Below are 25747 nucleotides of genomic sequence, written 5' to 3' on the forward strand. Positions count from 1 at the left end.
GGGGATGCATTCATTCAGCATCTCACAGGATTGGACTTAGACCCGGTTTAGCCCGAAGCATCTTTGAAATAATTAAGATCCCGGAAATAATGATGATTCTATTTGTCTGTGAGTTTAAGGGGCCATACAGATGATCTTTAGCACTAACATCCTTTTGGGACTCAGATTATCTACCATTCAAACTACTTTAAGACAGCATGCTAGCCCGCTAACCCGCTGACTGCTTCATCTGCTCTTTATATGTGCATTGGAAAAAAATAACTTTAAATTTACAAGTCATCACAACTCTAAGATGCGTCATACCATGCCTCTGATATTCTTAAATTTCTATTTTTTCATCTATCATAGTGAATGTGTTTCAATGTCATTTAGAAGGACAAAACAGAGGCCTGTAATGTTCAAGTAAAAGTTCAACATATTGGGAAATATGCTTATTCACTTTATTGCGGAGAGTTTTATGAGAAGATCTAATTTGTGTATGGCAAATATGAAACCACAGGTAGCAGCCAGTAGTTTGGCTTAGCATTAAGACCAGAAATAGCTGCAAACAACATTCACCTACAAGCAACTGTAAAGCTCATTGATTTACATATTATGTTACATTTGTTAATTCAAACAAAAACCATAAGTGCAAAGTGCAAAAGAGCACATTGTAACATTGTGGTTTTTAAGAGAGGGGCAAGAGTTTATTGTTTCCTGGAGAGTTTGCATCACTGTGTTGCCAGGCAACCAGTGGAAACTCCAGGAAGTAGCCAAGATTTAGTCAGAAAACCCATAAAACCATGACAGGCCAGGTTAGTTGTTTCCCACTGTTTCCAGTCTTAATGCCAAGCTAAACTAACCAGCTTTTGGCGGTAGCTCCATATGTATTGTAGAGCCATTAGACTGGTACCAATCTTCTCATCTAAATTAGCAAGGAAGCAAATAAGGTCCATTTCTCAAAATGTTGAGCTATTCCACTACTCTTGCCAAGAGACCAATTCACTGTCCTGTAACCATCAAAGTTTTCTTCAGCACTTTTATTTGTATCCTTTCAGGATTCTTTTGTTATAGCAGTTTTTCTTTACCTCATATTTTAAACAGGGAATGCATTACAGAATCACATTACTGCAACTCTCTAGGTTCCGCAACTCTAAACACCCTAAGTGTCCTAGTAAAAAATGTTTAGCAAAAAAATAAACAAAAGAAAATGAAAGAAAAGCAACAAACAAACAAAAGTGAAGATAATAAAATCAAAATCATGTAAAATCATCAAGCCATCCAAGGAAGATTGAGTTCTATTGTCATTTTTGCACAGAACCATGCAGGGGGGTAGGGCTGGGTTCTCAGTTCGACCAGTGATGTTTGCCTGTGTGGCCGTATACCAGCAGACCTCAAGCCATGCCATTATCTTAAGACCACAGGAAGCTCTAATTAGTGGTGGTGAGAAAGGTAGACTACATATTTCATTGTTGTGTGTATGAGTGTGCAGCATTGAGCTAAAAGTGAACTCATTCTCCGAGACACACTCACAGAATACTCTCAGCCAGTCTCACTTTTGCTTGCTCTCTGAACTTTTTCTTTTTTCACTGTGTTAGTATAAATAGAAAAAAAAGGTTTTCAAAACATTTAGAGTTGCTGTGTAATGGAGGCAATGTTATGCATTACATTAAGACATTTTCTTTAAAGTTTTGGAGAGGAATGTATCTGAAAAAGGAATGCAATGCTGTATTCAGACTGTTAACATCGTAAAAAAGCTCTGAAATTAGTAATTAAATAACCCTCTACTATTTATACATTCAGGCACTGAAAAATCACATGTCAATATGTAACTAAAAAAGATAGTCGCTCTCATTTTTCCCTTGGTAAGAACAAGGAAGCTGAAACCTTGAAGTTGGCAATTGTGTAAATGTTTCCTACCCAGTAGTAATGCCATATGCATCCCCTTTGCTTTTCTTTTGTGTGACAGTTTCCCCTCCCCCTTAAGTGCATTTCCAAACACTGACTTGAAGTCAGTGCTTTCATAGCCTCTCCTAAAGCTTTCGTCTTAACCTATGGGAAAGAATCCATGACACTAGTCTTTTGAAAGGGAAATCCAATGTTTTGTCTTACTCTCCTCACCGGACAAATAGACAGACGGACGGATGGGTGGACAGATGTCCTCCATGGCCTCGGACGGCCAGCAGGTGAGCCGAGGCCCTCAGCTCCACAGACCAACTTCCTCCCTCGTGGTTAAGGACTCTCTGGTGTGATAGCCAGCTCTCACCCCAGCGACCCTGAACTCAGTCATTTTTTTAACTATACAAGGGCTTTTACAAAAAAGCTAACTTGAACAGCCATACAATGGCTAAAACATAAACCATATCTCTACTTTATCTCGGTTTTTCAGTCATTTTTAAATTTTTTTGTCTTTTTAGTTTTTTGGATGCATTTGTGTTTTTTCTTGATTGAAGTCTTTGTTTGCCTTTCTTTGTTCTTTTGGAGTAGCTCTGATCCAGTCCTGTGCTGAGAGGCTCAGTCACAGAGGAATTGGTTTTTGAATTTGATGGGTGGGGAGGAAGGAGAGAGGGGAGGGATGGGAGGGATGGGAGGGAGCGAGTAAGGGCAAGGGTTGGGTCAGGGGTCAAGATTTGGGTTCATTATCAGTCCAGACATGGACTCACAGGGATTATAGGGACGGTTTAGGATGGAACAGAATGAGGTGAGAAGTTGGTTTGGGAAAGGCGGGACTCGGAGGTGATTGCAAAGGGTTTGTCAAGGTTATCCGCTATCAGAGGAGGTGTGTGGAGCTGTGGAGGGTGAGCGCCGCCTGCGAGCAGTGGAAGTCCAGGATCGCTCAGAGCGTTCAGAGCGCTCTGAGGCTAGTGAGGCAGGCCGAAAGCGGTGAACAAAGCCGTCCAGGAAGTCCTGCTGCTGCTGGGTTATGGCTTGGGAGATGAGGCAGGGCAGCGCCTGCAGGCTGCCCGTCACCGAGTCCAGCTTGTCCTCCAATGTGCCGATGCGCTTGTCCAGCTCCTCACTGCGCTCCTGCAGCTCTGACACCAGGTCATACATCACATTCTGGGTCTAATGAAGGAGAGAAAGTAAATGTGTTTGGGGAGGTGAACAAACAGGATGAGAGAGAATGATGGTGGGACAAAGGGAAGGGAATAAAAAAAACAAAAACTGCTTTTTAACTAAATATCCACAGGTAGAGCTATAAAGGCAACTTACAGATTTTGTTTAAAATTTTAAACATTAAATGTTAAATTTTATTCACCGAACTTGAATTGATGAATTTAAAAAGGGCAAACAGTTTGGAATCATGTGAAGAGATATAACATCAGTTGGAGGTACATTGTTTTAATATAATTTTAACCAAGGCTACATGCAAATAAAAACAACTGTCATTGCTTATAGTATGTACTTTCCTAAGAGAAAAGGGCTTATCATGTAATCATAAATTAGATGCTTGACGAAAATTGTGGTCTAATTCTGACTTACGCAACATGACACGAAGGAAATGATGACAGGAAGCAATATGAAGGGGTATTGGAATACTTTCAGCAAGTCAGCCCAGATGTTTATCTTCCCACCAATTCAACAACTAATTTCTCCAATCTGTTTATAGGCAGAGAAGGTCTTTCATGTCTAATGCATTAGCTTGACACAACTCATCCATGTAATGAAAAGTGTTTTTATTGTTATGGCACTTATTGTTTGGCAGTGGTGCCATGTAATCCCCCTGTGTCTGCATTTATGCATTATAAAATATATAATATATTCTATTCTGTATTTTGATTAATGAATTTCATGTGACACATAATTTAATGGTGACCAACACAGCTCAGGTCACAGACAACTTTATACCTTTCTGTTTGTCTTTTCCAGACATCACTGAATTCAAATTTCTTATGTATAAGACAGAAATCAAAAGATAACTCTAGGGTTTAAAAAGGAGACACTGAACAGTTAAACTACAGTAGGGTGTACACAGACGGATCTGATCATTGAGCAGAGTAAGGCCAAGTAAACACACATTAAAGGAGATGACCTTAGAACCTTTTAAAATACACACTGGAGTGCAAATGCCATCCACATCAAATGAGGCTGCAGTCCTGCACCTCCCTTTGAACCCCCTCTCTGCTCTGCTCTGGTGGGTCAGCTGACATCTATGTGCACCAGGACAGAAGCAACTGAGACGTGACTGCATTCAGCCTCTTACAGCCAGATACTATTTACAACATATGGTTTGGTTCAGGTAACAGTGTATTTAGGACTTCAGCTAATATTTTTATATAAACAATGGGTCACACTGTAATGAATGGGTAATGTGAAAGGTTCCACTTATAGGGCCATTTTTTTTGCTTTACTGCTTTAGTTCATTTTCACCACTGGAAACAATGATAAGAGCTAGTCACAAACTTTGAACTCTGTCATGTGCCATAACAACTTTATGAGGCAATAATGTCATTTTTGTATTGAAATGTTATTATGCTGTATCCGATTGGTTTATTTAATAATTATGCCATTAAAGATTAAATATGTAGTTCTGTCGTTAAATTCATTCTTAAGCTTTCAAAGCAATGCTAACATGAGAACATAATGAGGTTATAGGTTACATAACATAAGGTTAAAGGTCAGTTCATATGCCTTTTATCTATCTAAGGCTTTATTTGGTATTTCCTTTATTAGTAAGGTCACATTAGAGATACAAGAAACCTTATGAGTTTAGGATCAGACAGGAATCCATCAACCTCTAGCTGCTGGGACTTTCCTGATAAATGAGTATCCAGTGAACTAAGAACTGTCAACCCAGCTACATTGGCCTAGATTAAGCATATAATAGTACTGGAATACAGTTTATGACTGTTTATGATAAAATACTTTTTAGATTTCAATATTTAGGAAAACACACAAGATTTAGATGAGATGTTTGATAACGCTCTCATGTCTGTACCATAAATATGTAGCTACAACCAGGAGACTGTTCGCTTAGCTTAGGAAAAAGACTGGAAACGGGGAAACAGCTGGCCTGGCTCACTCCATAGATACTACATTCAACTTACCAACTACTCTAAAGCTAACTAATTAATACATTACATCTTGTTTAATCCATACAATCCATACAGTCTTTAATCAATATTCCAGTCTTTATGCTAGGCTGAACTGTTTACTGGTGGTAGCTTCATATCTAGCATACAAACATGAGCTCTTGGATACTTTTGCTGGGGCTAATTTGCAGGAGCTTTAGAGCCAACATCAACCAACCATGAAACAAACTATAGTAGTAGGATTTCACTGTTTAAAAAAATAATTCTTTACTGAAAATGTCAACTTCTCATGTACCATATGAGAGTGGACAATGCAAGCAACAAATGGAAAAACCTTAGCAAGCAATGCTGCAGAACAAACAGCTATTAATAGGCATGTAGGATGAGCCGACATCAGCTTGTTGGCAAGGTAGACACAAAAACTTGTAAAAAAAGGGTTTAGAGCAGGCTGATGCCTGAGCTTTTGACTTCCAGGAAGCATTTCTATATACTTTTGGAATTTTTACCATTTTTAACAGTTATCTGACATCATAACAGTATAAAATACAGAAAAACAAAAAAAAGCACAATATGTCCTTGTAGTGTAAAAAGATATGAGACTTTGGATCTTTTGGATCCTCCATCAAAAATGAGATTTACCTTTGCCAGGTCCACCAAAGTATTGGCCTGATCATTGAGTTTCCTCTGTTCCATCTTCACACTGCGCAGTCTGGGTGGAGGCACAAGGAAGTGGAAACAGGAAGAGGACGGAAGGAGGAAGTGGAGAAAGGAGAGAGGGAAGGAGGGAATAAAGGACAATAGGCGAGGAGGGTTTAAAGGGGGAGAAGGGAGTAGGGTGTTTGCAGTAGTGGAACGTAGAGAGACAGGTTGTATGGGGTCATGAAGGGGCAGAAAGGGCCAATGGGGAAGAAAGAAGGAGGAGGAACAACACATTTTTAATCAGGAGTGTTCTCTTACTGATGACATTGAAAAGAGAGAGGACAGCCTGCATGCATCGTAAATATATGCACTTTACATATCTATATATATACATATATAGAGAAATATATATGTATACATATAAGAGCATTCCTGGTCTTGGTCAATGCCATACCAACCAAAACATGCAAAATTACAGAAGCATACTACACTCATTTTGAAAATAGGGAGTGTGTTTATCATGTTTTGTCATGGTATTTTCTCGTTATAACAAGATCTTTTTCTCATCATACTGTAATGTTTTAAGTACAAATTTTTGCCTTTAAAAAGTTATTTTCACTACAATGAGAAACAGTCTTAATACTGAGAGATGATCTTGTTACAGCACAAAAAGAATCTGTTTCCAAACAAGAGGAAAAAAATCTCAATATGAGGCCAAAAAACATAGAATTATTATTATGACAAAGCATGAGGGTTTTTTTCCAGCAACAATGCAATATGCTTCTATACAAGAAAACCTCAAATATATGTTTGAAATTAAAACATTCCCAACCCTTACTGCCCAAAAATAAGACATTAAAAAACAGAAAAAGATGACATGCCCTTTGTCAGTGCTACACGCAGCTCAGTGGCAGGACTTCATATATACACACTGGTCATTCAGTAAGCGTGCAGTGACTGTGAGTGACTTTGTGCACAATGAGACGTGAGTATTTCAGTGGACTTGTGTGTGTGACTGTGGGTATGTACATGAGTTGATATGTGTGTGTTTTTCGAGGATGCCACAGATAAAAAATGAAGCCATAAATAAACTTTCTAATGACATTGCTGAACATACGACAACATAGAAATTTCAAATAACTTGTGCAATGATACACTGGACATGTTTTGTGATGCTTTGAACATTGTGCCTCCTTATCTCTGATCAAATACATTATGGCACTGTAAGAACTGTTAACGCTGATGTGAATAATGTGTCATTGTTAGCGATGGCATCACACAGCCATCATCTAGAAGTGTGAGGGGAAGAATTTCCCTGTTCGGCAAATTATGAGACAGGATGACATTCAAGGACATTTATTCATGTGCAAATCAGTATATCAGAGGAGAGTGAGACTGCTCGCTTACGGCTCTATCTCTGTGGGAAACCGTTTCAGCTCATATGTGTCTGCTTGCTCGGCTTTGTTATCCCTTATGCCTGTCGAAGAATTGGGGCTAAAAGCTAAAAGCACTACTTATTAGTGTAATGCATTATGGGCACAATTTCTAGAAAAACCCCAACCTACATGTTGTGTCATAGCTTTTTGCACAATGTATGGCATGTGCTTTGTCATTTCATCTCAAATAAGAAAGGGAGAAAACAAAGCAAAAATCAATATTCAAATCACAGCAAACATTTCAATCTCATTAGAACTACAGTACGTTACAGTGTGCGTGTTTATGTCATCACAAAATTATCAGGAGTGTAGGATGAAGGTTAATATAGCCTCCAGAGTAGCTATATTAATCATGGACAACATTGTACAGTACATTGTAGATGATTATGAACCGCTAGCCAGGCCAACAAAGCTCCAAGCTCATTCGTTGCAAGATGCTTTTTCTTTCACACGTTCTATCCAGACAACCCTCCACTATTGACACTGGTGGCAAAATGTTGATGCTTATTTTTGTTTCATTCCATTCAAAGGGGGTATGGGAGGGAAAGGGAAATAAATGGAACACTGAAGTAAAGTTAAAAAAAAAGAAAAGAAAAGAAAAACAATTCAGCATCCAGCATTTCTTTCTTTCTTTTTTTTGGATAACAAACGCTTTTTTTTTCATGCATGTCAAACGCAGACATGGAGAAAAGGGGAGGAGGAAGGAGGAGAATGTTGAGGAAACAATAGGAGGAGGATACATAGAAGACTCAACTTACTTCTGAGCTCTGCAGTGATAGAGCAAAACAAAGACAGAACACAGTACAGAGTTTTAACCCCACAACATTCACGAAACGAGTGAAACCATTACACTTCTCACTGTCAGCACAGGGTAAAAAAGGGGGGCTGGAGGGAGAGGGGTAAGGGTAGGGGAGGGGAATAGGAAGGACCATTATGCTAGATTGCAGTGTGTGTACTTGTATATGCGTATGTATGTGTGTGAAAAGAGACTTTACATGTGTATGAGCATAACAATCACAGGAAATGGTACTCTAGGAGAGTACATTGTAGCAAACAGTAGAGGTGAGTCACAGCTAGGACTATACATTCCTGCAGTTTAATGGAAATACAACTTATATCTAAATATTTTGTACCACAAATAGCATTAAAGAAAATCACATGGAAAGAACATCTTAATAACTGTATTTCAATAATATTATTTTTGCATGCTCTGGGATTCCCATTCATGGTTGGTGGTGAACAACATTGTCATATTCCCTTTAAACATTTCATTAGATAACATGTATCAAATGCAGTGCAGGACTTACTGGTGAATGGCTTGGAGAAACTTGCGCTGGTGTTTCCGCACCTTGGCATGATCTATCTTCTTGACCAACTTGGTGTGTTTGTAGATGAGCCATGTTTCCCTGAGTACATTGGCAGCTGTGTTCTTCACCTGTGAAACAAGGTTGAATGTGATGTTCATGAACTCGTCTAAAAGTTTGCACTAGCGCATAATGAGATTCGAGAGTCAAGCATACAAGATTAATATCCTCTGAAATGGACAGAAACAAATGAGCACGTAAATAGGCTTGGGCGGTAAAAATCTCGAGGGTGTGATTTTCAATACCGTGAAAATGACAGCCTCATCGAAAATTTGGAGTTTACGAGAAGTACTTGAAGGTGGCATGTAATCCCACCTCTGGCCACAATGTGGGTTCTAATGGTATAATGGCGCTGCCCGCATTTCTGTTGTTGACTCCACAGCAAGTGAAGACTACTGAAGAAGTGACTCAACGTTTCTAACTTTGCTGAAAACTTTCGCTAAAATATGAGATATTCGTGTTTGCTTGTGTTTTTGGTGAATGAACCTCGCTAAAATTTTATTTGTTTGGGTGGATATTCGTCTTGTGGCCTTCAGTGACTTTGTTCCTGACATTTACTCAGCTGCTTCTCCGCTATGACACCTGAAGAACAGGTAAGACACTAATTGTTTTCTCTCCCGCCCCATGTGTTGAGGCTACCATCTTCACTGCAGGCGACCCCGGTTTGAATCCTGCGCCGAGAGGCCCTATCCTGCATGTCATTCCCCCTCTCTGCCTCCAGTTTCCTTTCTCTCTTTCTTTTATACAGTCTATGGTCTCTACTAGACAATATGGTAGCTACTACAACTAACTCTTATTGCAAATACAGTCATGGTATAATCTTGCTGCATGCTGTGCATTTCCTTATACTGAAATCACTCTAGGAGTTGAGTGTTTTCCCCAGAGATAAATCTGAGCACCAGACACAGTTGTTTTGCCTCTTGTTCCCCTTCTTTCGAAGCATACCCGTCTGCAGCTTGCAGAAAAGGGCCGGGGCAAAAGGGTGGTTCAGGGTGGCTTTTGATTGGTACAATGTCAAATTGTCGCTAGAAATGTGGGTTAAAGGTCGGTTGTGATTGGTCACTATAAATTTGGGCGGAGTTAAAGGTCGACAGGTCGCTGGTTGTTTAAAATGAACTGTGCTTATCTTTGACCTGTTAAAATCTATTATTGCTTGTTTTTTCCAGCCTGTCCACCAAATAATTAATCTCCCAGATAAATAAGATCATTCCTATACATTCAATAGTGCACTTGTGCCGCTCTAAAAGTCAACTAAAGTCAGTAAACAAAATCTTTATAACATATGATCATAAATCTGCAGCAGATTATTTATATATGTATATATATATATATATATATATACATATATACATACATGTGTGTGTGTATAAAATTCTTACAGTAATATAAGTATAAAGGTTATGAATATATATAGGTATAAAGATTAAAAATAGTGTATATAAATGTAACCAAAAACCATCCTGCAGAAAAGTGGCAATAACAGTGTAGATAATGTGTGTGTGTGTGTGTGTGTGTGTGTGTGTGTGTGTGTGTGTGTGTGTGTGTGTGTGTGTGTGTGTGTGTGTGTGTGTATATATATAATATATAATTTGTAATATAAAAACAACACTGCACAGCTAATGTCAGATCATTTGTATTTTGCACACTTGAGTTGAAGATAATGAGAAAAATGAGTGCTGAGGCCCGGGCCCGACAGCCAGGAAAACTCGGGGATCTGCAAGGCCCAGGTACTCCAACTGTTTTCAGTGAGCGACCACATTTGACTTTCAGCCAATCACAAGCGACCTTTAGACCCACCAACCAATCACAAGCGACGTTTAGACCCGCCTACATCCATTCAATTCAAACAATCACATGTGGGCGGGGCTATTTACCTTTACCCCCACCCCTTTCTGCAGGCTGCAGACGGGTACACTTGCTTCTTTTTCCAAAATTAGGTTGTACAAATATATAAATGAAAAATGAAAAGTGCAATTGCTTTTGAAGTTCTTCCCCTACAACTTAGTGCTGTCTCTGTGTTACGGGTGTATAAATAGCTACAGGTCTGTCTTTGCAGTGTTGCTGAACTGAGCTTTTATGTTTTGGGAGAACCGAGTTTGAAAGATGAAGACTTATTTTAACAATTTAATATAGAAAAAATTAAAAGTGTAATAATTTTTACAAATGCAAATGATTTTGCAGCCTCAACAAATACAGGTACTGGACCCTCTGCACATCCCTAACTCGTACTGGGTCAGGTGTTTGGACCCTGTCATACTTCTTTGTAGGCTTGTTTTAATGTAATTCTATAGTCCTGTAAAACTATTCAAATATCTAAGTCTAATGTGAAAAATGAAAAAATTACTTTTTGGTCAAAGTGCTCAAGACGCATACCCATACACAGCCTATGACGAGGGGCCATATGAAGGTTTTGTTTGAAAGGGTTACAAACCAAAAATGTTTAGGCATCCTTGCAAACAACAATAATATATGATCACCATTACTTCAAAAACAGCACTAAACAGTGACTCACTCGTTTGCAGAGTTGTGTGTCCATCATGAAGTTGTGGACATGCTTCTCAGCCTTGGTCAGCTCCAGCTTCCTGGCTACCACTGCAACCACCAGCGCAGTGCAGCCAGCTCCCTGTTCAGAGACACAGTCAGGCCAAAAAACACAGTGAGTAACATCTTTGAAGCTTCCAAGGTGCCATTTATTCACTTTCAAGTTCTATTGAATGGCTAACATGGTTTCTTAAACATCTTGTTACAGTTTCACAGCCATTTAATGTTTGTGGGTTGCAAACTGCTTTAAAAAAAATCACGTACTTCATGAGTTGTATCCCTTTTTGCAGTATTTCAGACAACGCTGAGTTTTAGAAGTGATTTAATGAGAGTTATCTAGTGAAGATTACATTGAATGTGGGGAAGGGGACCCTACTTGGAGTGTGCATCTCTCCAATATAAGACGATCTGATACGTAGATCTAGATACATTGGATACGATCCGATTCAGGAATGATACATTTTGAAATGGAATGATTTGGTTTGATTCGATTCGGTATGATGATTTTACATTATAACTTAACATGAGTCAATCCCATAAATGTGGCATTGCCTTCAAATTGATTTTTTTTTTATAAAAGACCAGGGAACAAGTATTTTTTAAATTTGTGTTCCTTTTTACATGTATCAGTTTCGAACCATGTCACTGTGTTTATTACTGTAACACATTGTTTGTTGAAAACTTTGCAAAGTCCCCCTGACAATCAAAACTAGTTTAATATTCAATCTTCATTATTGGCACAAATTAGACCCAAAGAAGCTAGCAAAACTTCAAAACCTACAAATATCATTTTAATTTTGGAAACAGACTGATGATGTAAATTGGAGCAGGATGACACCTGGAGATGATTTATTTAGATAGGTTTGTCTGTCTTTATTATACAAAGATGCTGGAGCTTTGTTCTCTATTTTGATGTAAAAAAACAACAAAGTTAGATCTATGCTTATACTGAGTGTTCGTGCCACAGTGGTGCACGTTTAAACACTGCTTCAACATCAGCCTGGTCTGTAAGTACTGAAACATCACAGCAACTAGTGTCTGAAATACTTCTGATCAACACACTGAATCAGCACCTGCCTGTGAATCTTTCTCCTTTTCTTTTCATTTCTCTGTACAACATACAGCATGACATCAATAATCAATTTTCTTCAGCCATAAACATAGCTGGAGCGTACAACGTGTGTTTGACACCGCTGTTAGACCGATCCAGAGGTCCATGTACCGATGTGCTAGCATCTTTTAAATCAAAACCAATTTAGCGGTTATTTGTTAAACCTGTAGTACCTACCATAATCCCTGTAAGCAGACACACGCCTTTCCCACAGTACGTGTGTGGTACCATGTCCCCGTAGCCAATGGAGAGGAAGGTAATCGAGATGAGCCACATGGCTCCCAGAAAGTTACTGGTGACTTCCTGTTTGTCGTGATACCTAAAGTAACGAAGATAAGCAGAGGTGGGAGACACACAATAAGTAAAACTTGAACACAGTTTCTGGAAGGTGAGCATGCTGAGGAATGGCATGTGTGAATGCTGTGTGAATTAAACAGGAGTGGTGTGTAGAGGAGGTGGTGGTGGTGAGGATTGAGGAGGAGGAGGAGGAAGAAATTATGATGCAAAAGTGTAACACCTGTTTTGTGAAAAGCCAGTTTGGGACACGGTCTAAAAATGCACCAAAGTCCATTCTGCTTAAAAAAATGAAGGTCAAAGTATATGTTCAATGGATTTGCCAGAGAGGCAATAATTCATTTGCATTGTTCTTTGCCTTTAGGTCATTTCTGTCTGAGACAGTCTGATAGAGAAACATGTTTAACTTTAACTTAAACTGAAATGTATTCAGAAAAAAAACAATTGGGTCAGTTTTGAGAATTTGATGAAATGATTTGAAACTGAGATGGCAATACCACTGAACATGTAACACATGTAACACATGTTCAGTGTCTGTCAATACAGAAATTAACGATTTGGTGATATGAATGATATGAAAGAGCATTCAAAAAATGGGTTTGAGGCCAAATCACTTACTCTTGTTGCACATTAGCATAGAAATTACAATTTTAGAAAACATGTTTCAAATGACAAAAGAGACAGGCCATTTCGCCGTAAGTGACTGGACAAAGAGTACCACCGGTCAAACTTGATTTGAATGTAACAACCCAGCAAATGTAATATCAGTGCATCCAAAAATGCATATACTGCTGCATTCAATCAAACTAGCAATTGGCTTATTGGTCACGGTTTGCTGCAAATCTTCCTCCATAGAGTTTATGCTGCCCCCCAAAAAAGGTTTGGTAATGCAAATCATCACTTCAAACATGTTGGTTGCTGAAAATAGCTGACAGCCATGCTTGAATTGTCAGTCCAAAGGCCCACAGTGCATATGCAAAGATATTTCTATAAAAACACAAAAACAAAAAAAAACAACACAGTGTACAAAGCTGGATTGATGATGACATTCCCATACCTTTTGGGGCAAGACAAAAGTCCATCAATGAGGCAAATCTGCCTTATCCACCCACCCTCATTCAACACGCCTGATTATTCCCAATGAGCTGTCTAGGAGGAGATCAGATAAGATTTAATTTTTGAGTTAAAATCAAATATTCATTAAACACTTTGAGACAACATCTCGCTAACATCCTTCTGACAAGACGTCGTAGATGGAGTCTAATTTCTCAGGATTTTGCAAAAGCTTTTCTAAAGGGGATTGTGACGGGTCCAATCATGAATTGCTGATGACTTCAAACTATCCAGCAGTGACCCAGCATGTGGACTCAAAATGGCCAGAACAATCACCTCTAATTAGCACACAAGTACAGATGGGAACACTTGGGGCCTGACTATGAATTTCTTCAGTTCTTCTCTCTACCAGAAGATAAAAACCTAAGTTGGGTTTGTAAAAATACCCGCACTTCCTTCTCCTCCAAGACAGTTCACTGTTATCAATTATTATAGATGAACTAATCATGCCTTCTGCAGTTCTTAAAATCTCCAACTCTCAAGTTTCTAATCATGCTCAAAGTCAGGGAGAGAAATAACTATGAGCACTTTTTTCCTTCAGAATGACAAAAAAGTGTGTGGTCTGTGGGATTCAAGCTTCATATATGACATGCAGAGAAGCACTCTGTACAATACCATGCAGGAATAAAAAAGATGTCTGCATCCTGCATGCTTCAAAGCCAGTATATTGAGAGCAGGGGAGCGATGGGAAAACCTGGGGTCCATTTAGAGATGAAAACCACCTCTGACAAATGCTGCAGTATCGCCAGGTGGAAGGGGATTGAACGTCTTCTCGGACTGCTTTCATTTGTAAACAATAGGGTAGGATTGGATGAGTAACAGAGAAAGAAGCTCATTGAATTTGACACCCCTGTCTCTTTTACCTGCATCCCAACACTTCACCAGCTGCCCTTTGATAGCTGCCAGGGGGTTTAACTTGATCAGCTGGCTAAATATTGTAATTACAAGTGACTAGTATGTTAATTTCATTCATCTTGTCATCAAGGCGTGCAGAGAGTGAGTCATGTCTTGAAGGCAGGGAGAAATGTGCTGTACCTATTTTGCACAGTGAACAGTTTGTTACAGTGTAATACAGTGGCTCTCTCCGCCCAATCTCTCTCTCTTTTTCTCTCTCTCTCTGTTGTAAATATAACCCATAAATGTGTTTGTCAAAAATGCAGAAAGCATCGTTTTTTAAGCAAGAATGTTTTATTATCTGTTTTCTTAGCAGTAGGTGTGGCGATGTTTTTCAACACTTATATTTTAATGATTGTCTACTCAGAAAAAGAGCAGGAGACAGCAATACGGGACCAGAGACAGAGGCTGAACGTGGGGCTAATCAATAGCATTTTGGGGCTCTCAATATACTGTGTCAAGTTTTGGAATAGCATGGAGAAGAGCTGGCACCACTTTCAACCTATTCCAGGACAAGAGGTATATAATGTCTAGGACAGACAGTTTTATCCCCCACTTTTAAATTCTCCCTGACAGACACTCTGCAGCGAAAGCATTATCCTGGCACCACTTACTCAAATATTTCTGAGATGACATTATTTATCCAATACCGTATAAAATAATACAGTCATTTACATCCAAATGGGCTCCTAAACTTGGTTTCTGCAGTGGGTGAGGGTTAGAGGAGGGAGAACAGCATGATTCACACATAAACATAAAACAAAAAAGGTAACATCTTTATGATTACATCTATTAATTAAACTGGTCAAGAATTCATATTTATCAACATCAGCTTCAGATACACAGTTCATTATAATACTTTTCTTATCAACAACCAGTCTAGTCCGCCCTGCCCATCACTGAGATGTAAAACTGACAGCATGTGCAATCATGAACGATTTCCAGAGAGTTGAAAAAAAAAATTAATTTCCTCTGCTATTGTGTGTAGTCAAGCTCATGGTACATATGGTGACTTCTGAGGAAATACAACAGCCATAGCTGACAGCACAACCTCCAAACAAGCAGAGTAGTGATGGATCAAATGTGAAAAAGCCACACACACACACACACACACACACACACACACACACACACGCCCCTACCAACATACACACACACACTAACACACACACACACACACAAAGATCAGCAGGATTATTTGAAATGTTTTTTCAAATTTAAGAAAATATAGAAATGCCTTTCCCGCTTTAAAATACTTTAAAATACTTATTACTAGCCAAATTCAATTATTTTCAATGCAAACTTTTAGTCTATTTTTTAAGGTCAGCAATTATTACAAAAGAATGGGTGCCATTTTTTTAAATAACTCACTTAACATTCATGAAATCTGCTACACAGCCATGACACATATATTGCTTCTAAAGAAGAGAACAGTTAAAGATATTGATCGCATTTAAAAATGTACAACTGTGTTTTGTGTCCATAAAATTCACATCAGATAGAAGAAGGTAGATAAAGAAGTGTGTATTTTGTAAAGGAGACTCATTCATGCTAAACCTAAACTAAAATCTATATTTCAAACTTCCTTCTGGAAACACACGTCCTTGCTTTCCTCTGCCGGGTCAGCTGCTACAGCAAAGTAAATGACCTCATTCACATTCAAGAGCTGTGATCACCTGCGTACAACAACAACAACCTCCTCTTCCTGCATTCTGGTTTCACATCAGCAAAAACAAATGAAAAAGAGTTTTCCAGCGAGTGTGAGTCTTGTTGATATAAATGAATCTGTGCGCTGACTGAGATTATTTGGGGACAAATATGTTGGGATGCTCCTCAGGGAGTGTGTTAGTTGCAGTAAACATGAGCAGATTAAACTCAAAGTGATGATGACCTAATTTAAAAAACTGCAAACCTAACAGTGTTTTATTTTTTTTAATTTTCTTCTCCAGCGCAGTCAATATGTAAAGTGAGCAAGCAGCAGACTGCAGCAGGTTTATGACATGTACATGATGCATGTTTCCAAGATAAAAATAGAAATAAACCCAGCTAACACTATTTTAAGCATTACAATATCTACATTTCTAAATGTTATGTAATGTAGTAAATGTTATTTTTAATATTCATATTGCATCTTTCAGGAACATGTACTGAAGTTGGAAAGTTTGAAGTTGTTTGGGGGAAAAAAACACATTGATCCTACTACAAACATCTGTATACAAGCACATATTTGAAACATTTCACATCTTAACTACTACTTTCCAGATTTCTCTGGTATTTGTAAAAACTGATCTTAAAGTTTATCTAACCTTAAGAAAAGCTTTAATTGGACTGAAAGTAAATAAAGTCTCATTTAATTTTTTTGTTCCGTTCACTTTAATTTAAAGTCCACCTCTATTACAATTAGTGTTTCCTTCTTGTTCCTTCAGTTTGATGTTAAAGGGGCAGGCCTATGTACAAGATTTGTGACATCACAACTAGTTAGGGAGCTGATTCTGTATTTTCTCAATGATAGAGAAGCAGGAGATGTCATTTTAAGGATTTGAATAAGGTCATTTGACTTTTTTGGTGAAAAAAACATATTTGACAGATATTATTCCAAGCATATTGTTGATTATTGAATATGTGGTGGACATAAAAAACTGTAGTATGTGTCATCTTCATCTCTTGGCTTCAACCCTGGAGGAGTGGGGGTCTCACCAGGTGTGTTATGATTGTACAAGTTTAACATGCAACATGAACCAGAAGATAGCCTTCATGATTTTTTGTGTTGCAGAAACCAGATTACCATCACCTCTGTATGAAATCATTCCCTGTTACACTCCCTGTGTATTTATTTTGAGGAAGGCACCGATGGTAATATGACCGCACCTTGATCTTGAATTATACATTACGTCTTGCTGTCAACCAGCTCAGTTGTGAGTCCAAAGGGAAAGACATGATTTTCCAGTTTTGTCAGAAAGTTGGATCTGCTACACTGATATAACTGCAAAAATCACCTGCAAATAACTCTACTAAGAATAATAAAGTAAAATACATCATGTAAGCCCTTGTCACAGTCTTGTAGGACTCTACCCTTACAGACTTTCATACTGAAGCTGATTCAAGATTCAAGATGCTTTATTTGTCAGTCATCATGTCAGACATGTGAGCGAGATATAGTAGTCATGTCTCAGATACTAAAATAAATTAAATCTAATTTAAGAACAAACTAAAACAGGCTAAAACATCATATACAAAGCACTTGAGCTGAGCACTTCAGTCAGTGTTGTCTTAAAGTCAGGTCCTTGCTGTGACCTGCTGTGCACGTCCTTCTTAATCTGCAATGCCACTAGACGGGAAGCACTGTTCACGAAAGCCCTTAATCTTAATGTTTCAGAGTTGGAGTGTGGTTATGTCTCTGGGGTTATCAGATAGCGAGTACTTTATCACATGTTCCACTGAATTAGGCTGGAGACACCAAAAAAGTGAGTTCTGGTATGCTGGTCCCTGGAGGGCCATTCTCACTACAGACAGCTGTAAATAAACCTGTATCCATACTCTGAAAAAAACTTTACAATTGGCCCCCATGTATTTTTTAAAAGGTAATCTGCTTTCAGAAATAATATCCTTACGGTAATTATATATCATATAACCAGTAGCATTACAGTTTACGATGCTGCAAACTCTGGCTATCCAACCTTCAGGGGACACAGATAAGTTTTAAAAACATCACCTCTCCACCTCTGCTGCAAACTCAAAACACCTAAGCATTTCCTTCATGTTCCCAGTCATCCCACCGGATGACATCCCACCCTAAACTACACAAAATATCTAATCTGTCTCTGCCCACAACACCAAATCTGTCAAGGCTTTAAAGTGGCACTTGCTCATTAGAAACTGTGAGATTACTGAGTGCCTCCCTAATCTCTGCCCACGTTCACACACAAAATGTTGAAATCTTAAATTATTCCTACAAAGTGGTTATGATTTAAATTGTTCTTTGTTTGCTGCTGTGACACACTTGGACACCTTTTAGGAGAGATTCATTCCAGGAGTTTATCAGTTCCTTGGCCCAACAGTGATTAAAGCATACATTTACTTTTGTTGCTCAATCTCTGTCAAAAAAATAACAAATAACTAATTTACATACTTAAAGGAATGCACATTACAGCATATACATGAAATCACAGGGTTTTCATTAATATAAGAAAAAACTAAGTTTCAGCTTGTGATCTGCAAGTTTAGTCTCATGCTGAGTTTGGCAGCCAAGATCTGAAACAGATTAAAAGTCATACATTTTGACTTAATTTTCAAAATACCATTTCAGAAAAAATGGTCTACTTGTTTGGGCCTGGGGAAAAGGAAAAGGGTCTTTTTCTCCTCAAATTCCCTCATTTCCTGTTTCTTTTTTCTCTGTGTTTTTGCCCTGTAATTGCTATACACTAAGTCAGTGTTTTTTGTGTTAAGTTGTGTTAACAGGTGTGCATCAGCTCACCCACACCTGCCTGCACATTCTGTGACATTTAATGGCGTGAGCTTACACAGCAGTGTGGATGGATATATAGGCAACAGAAATGAATATAAAGAGAATTTATTTTGTCTTTAAAAAGTGAAGATTTTAGTGTGTTTTGTTAAATGCTGTCATAGTGAAGAGCTTGCTGATGTGATAGGACAAGTGGGTCAACTCTGCAAAGTTATATGACATATTTATGGAATAGTGTAAATGGGAATAAACAAAGCTCTACTGTAGCTTTAATATGATCAAATAACAGATTTGATCTGAGATAAGAGGGTGTACAAGCTTGAGGAAATGCAGCAGTCACATGCAAGCTATTAAAAACACTATCTCTGCAGCTGTTGCTGGAATTGTGAGTATTGCTCGCTTCCTCTCTGTCGTGGCTCAAATCTTACATGATAACATCAAGTCAGTTCCTGCAGTGAGGAAGTACAGCTATCAGATCTTTTTTAAAACACCACACAAACCAACAAAAACATTAAAAAATAAAAGTGACTATAGCTGTCATTTGTCAGTTTCACATGAAGAAACCTTGTACTTAAAATAAGCAAAGCTCATCATTGGTTTACATCATGATCCTTTATGCAGAGCATATCTTGGAAAGATTTTCACTTACAGATTCTCTGCTATGTAAATATGCTTTGTGGGCTCCGTATATGACTTTAGGCTGCAATCAATACTCTGACTGCAGAGCGTGCATAGTTTAAAACATGTCATCAGATCAAGTCATTAAACAATGGAGAATTAAAGGTTACAACGATGGGCATAAAATTCATCTGTCTTTGTGGAAGAGACTTTTAACATTAAAGTTAATCTTGTGAGTGATGCTGTATCAGACACTTTCAAAATGCAAGAAACTATATAGACAATTCACAGTATGAGCTTGAGATTCAGTGTTAGAGTGCACATTTTCTCTTGTCACTCATATTGCTGCATTCTGAATATGAATTCAATGAAGTTTAAGTTCTTAAAATGTGAAGTTGTAAAATCTGTCTGAATATTTCATGTAAACCTGTGGTTGGTGTGTGAAAGTTCAAGTTGCACTGGTGTGTGTTTCTCTGGTTAGACATTGGGACGGCGTGTTCTTGGCTGGAGCTGTTTGTATCTAGTGGCTAAGCGATGACATAATCTGGATGTCAGACCTTCGGTGTAGGTGTAGCTGACTAGTAATTCAAGCCTGATAATCTGGCGCTGCACTCTGAGGGAAAGTCAGCTAAACTTTCTGAAAGCTTGTCTTCTATGCTGCCTACGGGTCCTCGCTGGAGAAGCGAGGTGAGAAAATGCAGCCTCACATCGCCTCGAAATAGAGCGTTTTGTTTCAGATAACAGAGTTAGAACAGGAGAGGAAGAGAATTAGGTAACAGTTAAAGAGGAAAAAGGAGCGAGAAACCAGGGAGGCAGGCAAGGCATGCATGCAAGTGTGTAACTGAGTTCTGGCCAGATTAGGCCTGCTTGTTATGGATAAGGGGGGGCAAAGGGACAGGGAATCAGTAGTGGGGAGAGATGAGGAAAAACGGCAAAGCATGCCACGTTAGATGGGTACAGTAGGAGATCTGCAAAGGATCAGTCAGGAGTAAGAGAGAGAGGGAGGGAGCCTTGTGGTAGTGAGGGAGAAGCCAAAAGAGCTTAGTTTAGGAGCTTAGTTGAGGTAGGTTAGCTCTGAAGATGGGCTGTATTAAGTAAGAAGGGAGAGGGGGACAGTGACCAGCATTAAATCCATCTACTGTAACTGTAACATTAGCATTCCTCCTTACTCCACCCTTCTCTCCAACCCCTCCATCTCCATTCCTCTCTGTCTCCATGGTTGTGTGTCTTTCACTCCCCCCATCTAGGCATTTTCCAGGTAGACTCCGTGCTCGTCCAATCTCAGACTGTACTGCCCTTTGATTGGCTCAGGAGCATTGTCACTGTGACAGTGTAACAGTGCATTTAACAAAAAGATACAAAACTAAAACACAGCACTTTGGGAAACAAGCGCCTCTTTTTACCCCACCCTCCACCCCCCTCTTTTTTTTTAACATGATATGATGGGATTGAGAAGTAAACATGAAAACTGGCATGCTGTTTTAATGTTTACCAGAGGAGGGAATGAAGGGGTGTGAGAGTTTTCAGTTCCTGGATGTAAATAAAAACTGGAGAAACTGCATTCAGCACTGAACAAATCCCTTCTTCAAAAGTGTCTCTAATTAAGAAAATACTGTGTCACAATGGATAGCAATGCCCTCACTTACCTGCCTATCATAGTACTGTGTAACACTGCTTATATGATATCACTGCTGTGCTGCACCCCAGACCAAAGTCAAATGCACAAAATAATTTGACGTTAGTCTTCTCCGTGGATACTCAGACTGTCTTTGCTACAGGAGACAAACTGGCTTCATTTCTTGAGCAAAATCTTTGGGGTCAAAGAAACAAAAGTCTGTGGAAAACCATTACAACACTGTTCAATTAATTTTGTGACAGGAGACACATAATGGGATGGTAATGTGTGAACACAAAGAACAGAAAGGCTTTTGCTTCTCAAGAAATCTTTGGAGTAGGTGCTAAAAAGACTTTTGTGCAATATGGATCTATAACAATTGCATAAGGAGAGGGAGAAAAAAAATTAGAAGAGACAAATTGCCCTCTGGCAGACTTGTGAAGGTGACTTGAAGGAGCTGCTCCATTTTAGCACAAATGTCCTCCTCCTCCTCATCCTCCTCCTCTTTCTCCTCCTCCTTCTCCTCCTCCACCAGGCCCTACCAACCTAACACAGAACCGTTAGCAAAGAGACGCTTGCTTCAAAGTGCTGCTTACACCATTGGTCTCTGCTTTGCTCCTAGCCACTAAAAGTCTGTTTTCTTTGCAGAAGGATGGTGCCACCTTCGTGCCAACTAGAGGGCCCTTTGCCACACTGAGTTTGGAAAGGTTAATCGGTTAATTGTTTTAGTGGGGCTGACCCTTCTCCCCACTACCAACCCAAACCCACCACCCCTCAAAAAATAAACCCCACTCAGGGCAGCAGTGGCGCCAGCTCGGTGCAAAATGATAAGTTGTTTTATTTTTCCACGTCTAGAGAACGAGGACTCACATGGTATCCCTATGGAGCAGCATAGTGGGGAAATAGAAAGTACAACAAAACATTATACAAACACGCACACACACCCACACACATACACACACACACACACCTACATGCTTTCACCCTTCCACAATAACACACATAGACACCCATCTGAACACACATGTTATTCCTGAAACTGAAACCAAAAGACTATCGGCATGCACTGCTCATGGAAAGTGTGTGTCACAGAATGTGTGTGTGAGCAAACCAATCTATTGAGACTCTATTAAAGATTCTGCCCTTCTCCTCTAATCATTTAAGTCCATATTTCCTAATTGACCCCAGCATATAGTAGGGTTGGGGATGTGCTGAGTCATGTGTCCACTGTTGTAGTTTGTTTTTTAGCATCAATCAAGCAGCATTTCTGTTCTATTTGATGAAATGCTGGAGACCAAGTCATATCATAAATTTAGGTGTTTAGTCAATTTAAACTATTTCATTGTTAAATCTAAGTCTGAGAATAGAAGGAGAATAGGAATAAAAATGTAACAGGGAAACAGGTGTGTTGAGCTGGAATGTAAAAAAAACCCACTAGTTGTACTAGTTGACTTAAGGTTGAGTCTGATGTCAGTTACGCCTCATTCATCTGCCTCCAGAGGAGCTGTTGTGAAAGGTCAGCTGATCTTTTCTCTGCTGTATCCCCCTGTGAGGTTTAAACCCACCTTCCAACTGTTGGAGGTGCTGAGGGTCCAAGAGGAGGGTCGGGCGTGTGAGGAGAGGTGGTTAGTGACAGGTGTTAACACGATGGGGGTAGTTAAGAGGAGAGGTAGAGGAAGGGAGGGGTGGTGCTTAGTAAAAGCAGGCAAGGTGAGCTGCAGGAGTTTACTGAGCATCTGTAGTCAGGGCATGACTGAAAGACTGATTGCAAATCCTTCCTCTCAGCTCATGCTTAACTTTTACAGTGCAGCACGTGTACAGTATCATATTGGGTCTGACAAGAACTGCTGCTATAGATCTTCCATCCTCCACCCAACCTACTCAAGTCCCCCTTCCACTCCAACTATGCAAAAATGACTTTAAAACATCAAAGCTGGCATTAACGTCCCATTTCCCTATGCAAATGCAAAATGAGGGGGGAAAAAAATCTTTTCATTTTCTCCCTGCCTCTTTCATTTTCAGTGAGAATCGTTGCTGCCCCCTTGAGACGAAGCCCGATGTGCAGTTTTGGGAAGAAAACGGGTTAGGGGATTCTGGGGGCTGCTCTGCATTACCAAAACAAACCATTCAGCAAACAAACAATTAGACACTCATGAATTATGGACAAGCTGTCTAAAATAGCAATAAAAACAACGATCGGGGAGTCGTGGAGCGATTGCTGAGCTAATGAAACGTATGTCAGGGTGTTTTAAAACAGGCAGTGGAGTAGTAAGTGTCTGTGCATGTGTGTATGACGTCCTGTACATATGTGTACAGTATTTTTATGTCATCTATCCTGATAATTTCACAATTTTCAGTGGACCAGTGCAAATGAGCGACAGAAAACAAGGTAACACTGAGAAGCGTGGGACAAAACAGAGAGAGTGAAGGAAGAAAGGTGTCTAGTAATCCACAACGCGTGATTGTGCATCAGCCATTTTGTTTTTCAATTTGACCCCAGCAACATCTATTATTCACAACCCTATGTTTACCTCTCACAGACGCGCACAGTCCATGCAGCAATGATCCAGGAGGATATACTGAACACCAGCAGAACAGTTCCTGGACAGATGGTCATGAGGGTCTTCATGACAAAGCGTGTGTTGAAGTTGATCTTGTTGAGGGCGCCAATGCTGCGAGAGGAAGCGTCCGTGAATAGCTTGCTGTGAAGTAACATGACCCTGCCGATCAGGTAGAGTCTCAGGAACATGGGGATGGAGAGGATGATGTCCACGTCGGCATCGGCCACCGACGGCGTATATGTAAAGGCCAGCCGCGCCGTCCAGGTGAAGACGTACTGGCCCGGGATGGGATGGATGGCACACACCAGCAGCTCCAGCACGATGAAGAAGATCCGCTCATACGTCATGGCTATCCTCCAATCGTCCGCACCATTGTCCACCATAAATAACTGAAGAAAAACAGACATACACAAGTAAGCAAATTAGCAGTTTATTCCCATAAGTCACTTTTTGAAGTGCAGTGTGTGGAATTTTGGCTTTTTCCCTTTATGTCCTCCTTATAATCTTAAACCCCACACACCCTCAATGTGTCCATCATTACAAAGTCATGCTGTGATAAAAGGAATTATTTGAAACAAAACCACAGATTTGATTTAAAATGCTCATCAAGATCTCAAGAGGGTATGATGAATTAGAATAAAATATTGATAAAATGATGCATCTAGAAATTTTTGGAGGATTAATATTGCAGATATGAAATTGTATTGAGTATTAAAATGTGTTATTTTTCTGTAGTAAACTCACCTGGATTTCCCGGGCATGGTACATTATTATAAGACCAAGCAATATAACAGTGGAAAGGCTGATAAGGCATTTCAGTGCAAATGAGTATGAAGATTCCTATGGTGAGAGAAAAAGACATAAAAACATGCTTTAGAAAACAGCCATATCAAATAATTAAACAACCCTTTTTTTCATCACATCTGATCTCATATATAGGATTTGATAAATATTACTTGCATTTATTATATTACTTTAATAGTGGATTTAATAGTGATTTTTGTTTGTCTATATTAAGCCTCAATAGATAGAAATAATGACATTCTGAGTATCTGAGTTAAAAAGTTACTGCTTAGCAACAAGGTGAAGTGATGCTGCTGAGTAAAAGATGACCTTTTAGGTGAATTCAAGTAAAAGCTGAACATATAACTCAATATTTTATATCTGCTAGAGGTAAAAACAAGAAAACAAATGTTTCTAATTCTGGCTTAGATGCGTAAATGTCCTTATATAAACTCATGTACATAAATACAGGCACACAAAAGTACAGCTATAGGAAACACATACTTGCACACACCACTTATTAGCTTAAAAGTCTAGCTGAGACTAGATAATGGGGTTTACGTCCAAACAGTGCAGTCAGGATGTTACTAAACAATGCAGCTGCAGGTGTAGGTGCAGCCTAATATTATCTATGGATGTTGTTCCCCACCATCTAAACTACCAATTAATCAAATCGCTGCAGTAACAGGGGACTTTCCATTTAATGGTAGGTGAAGAAAAGGCAAGACTAGCATTAGCAGCGGGGCCACCACAGCAAGCGTTACTGGTGATAAATAGACCAGCTGGGTGCTAGAGCTGCAGTGTTCTGTGTGTACATGAGGGCCATAGATCTAGGAAATGAGAACCTGTAATACAACCCACCCCTCACCCCCCCTTCTATGTTGGTAAAATGCCATTTGATAAATCAATTTAAAAGCTATGGTGTAAAAATGCCGCTCTGCAGCAGGCTAATGATTGTAGAGCTGTTATTATTAATAATGACACTGACAACAAAATGACAAAAACAACAAGTGGAAATATCGTTCATAATCGTCAGTGTGATGACTGTGAGCGTGAGCTGCTCAATATTACTCTGTCCTTCAGTGGTCTATATTACAAAATGTATTTTTAGCTATCAACTAGATTGCTTTGCCCCTCAGGTCGGCAACATGTTCTCAAGACATTCTAATGTCGGAAATTGTTTTGAGAAGTCCCTGGTGAAATAACATTGAGTAAACCAATTAATCCAGGTTCAAGGATTTTTCAGTCCCAGTGCTCCCTGCCTTAACGTGTTTCCCTCCTTCAGGGCTTAGAAAATCTTGACT

The 25747-nt window shown here is 39.3% G+C and overlaps 1 protein-coding gene across 1 annotated transcript in view; it reads right to left on the reverse strand.

Moving 5' to 3' along the window:
* Nucleotides 1–791: 791 nt before the first annotated feature.
* kcnn1a (potassium intermediate/small conductance calcium-activated channel, subfamily N, member 1a) overlaps nucleotides 792–25747 on the reverse strand; it is a 44607-nt gene continuing 19651 nt past the window's right edge. The window contains exons 3-9 of the mRNA XM_053330569.1: nucleotides 24405–24500; nucleotides 23631–24049; nucleotides 12281–12422; nucleotides 10964–11074; nucleotides 8395–8522; nucleotides 5652–5721; nucleotides 792–3045 (exon numbers count right to left, since the gene is read on the reverse strand). Of these exons, the coding sequence (XP_053186544.1) occupies nucleotides 2740–3045; nucleotides 5652–5721; nucleotides 8395–8522; nucleotides 10964–11074; nucleotides 12281–12422; nucleotides 23631–24049; nucleotides 24405–24500 (1272 nt within the window). The 3' untranslated portion in view covers nucleotides 792–2739. The remainder of the gene's footprint in view (nucleotides 3046–5651; nucleotides 5722–8394; nucleotides 8523–10963; nucleotides 11075–12280; nucleotides 12423–23630; nucleotides 24050–24404; nucleotides 24501–25747) is intronic.

This window comes from Scomber japonicus, chromosome 12, assembly GCF_027409825.1.
Source record: "Scomber japonicus isolate fScoJap1 chromosome 12, fScoJap1.pri, whole genome shotgun sequence".
Taxonomy (NCBI): domain Eukaryota; kingdom Metazoa; phylum Chordata; class Actinopteri; order Scombriformes; family Scombridae; genus Scomber; species Scomber japonicus.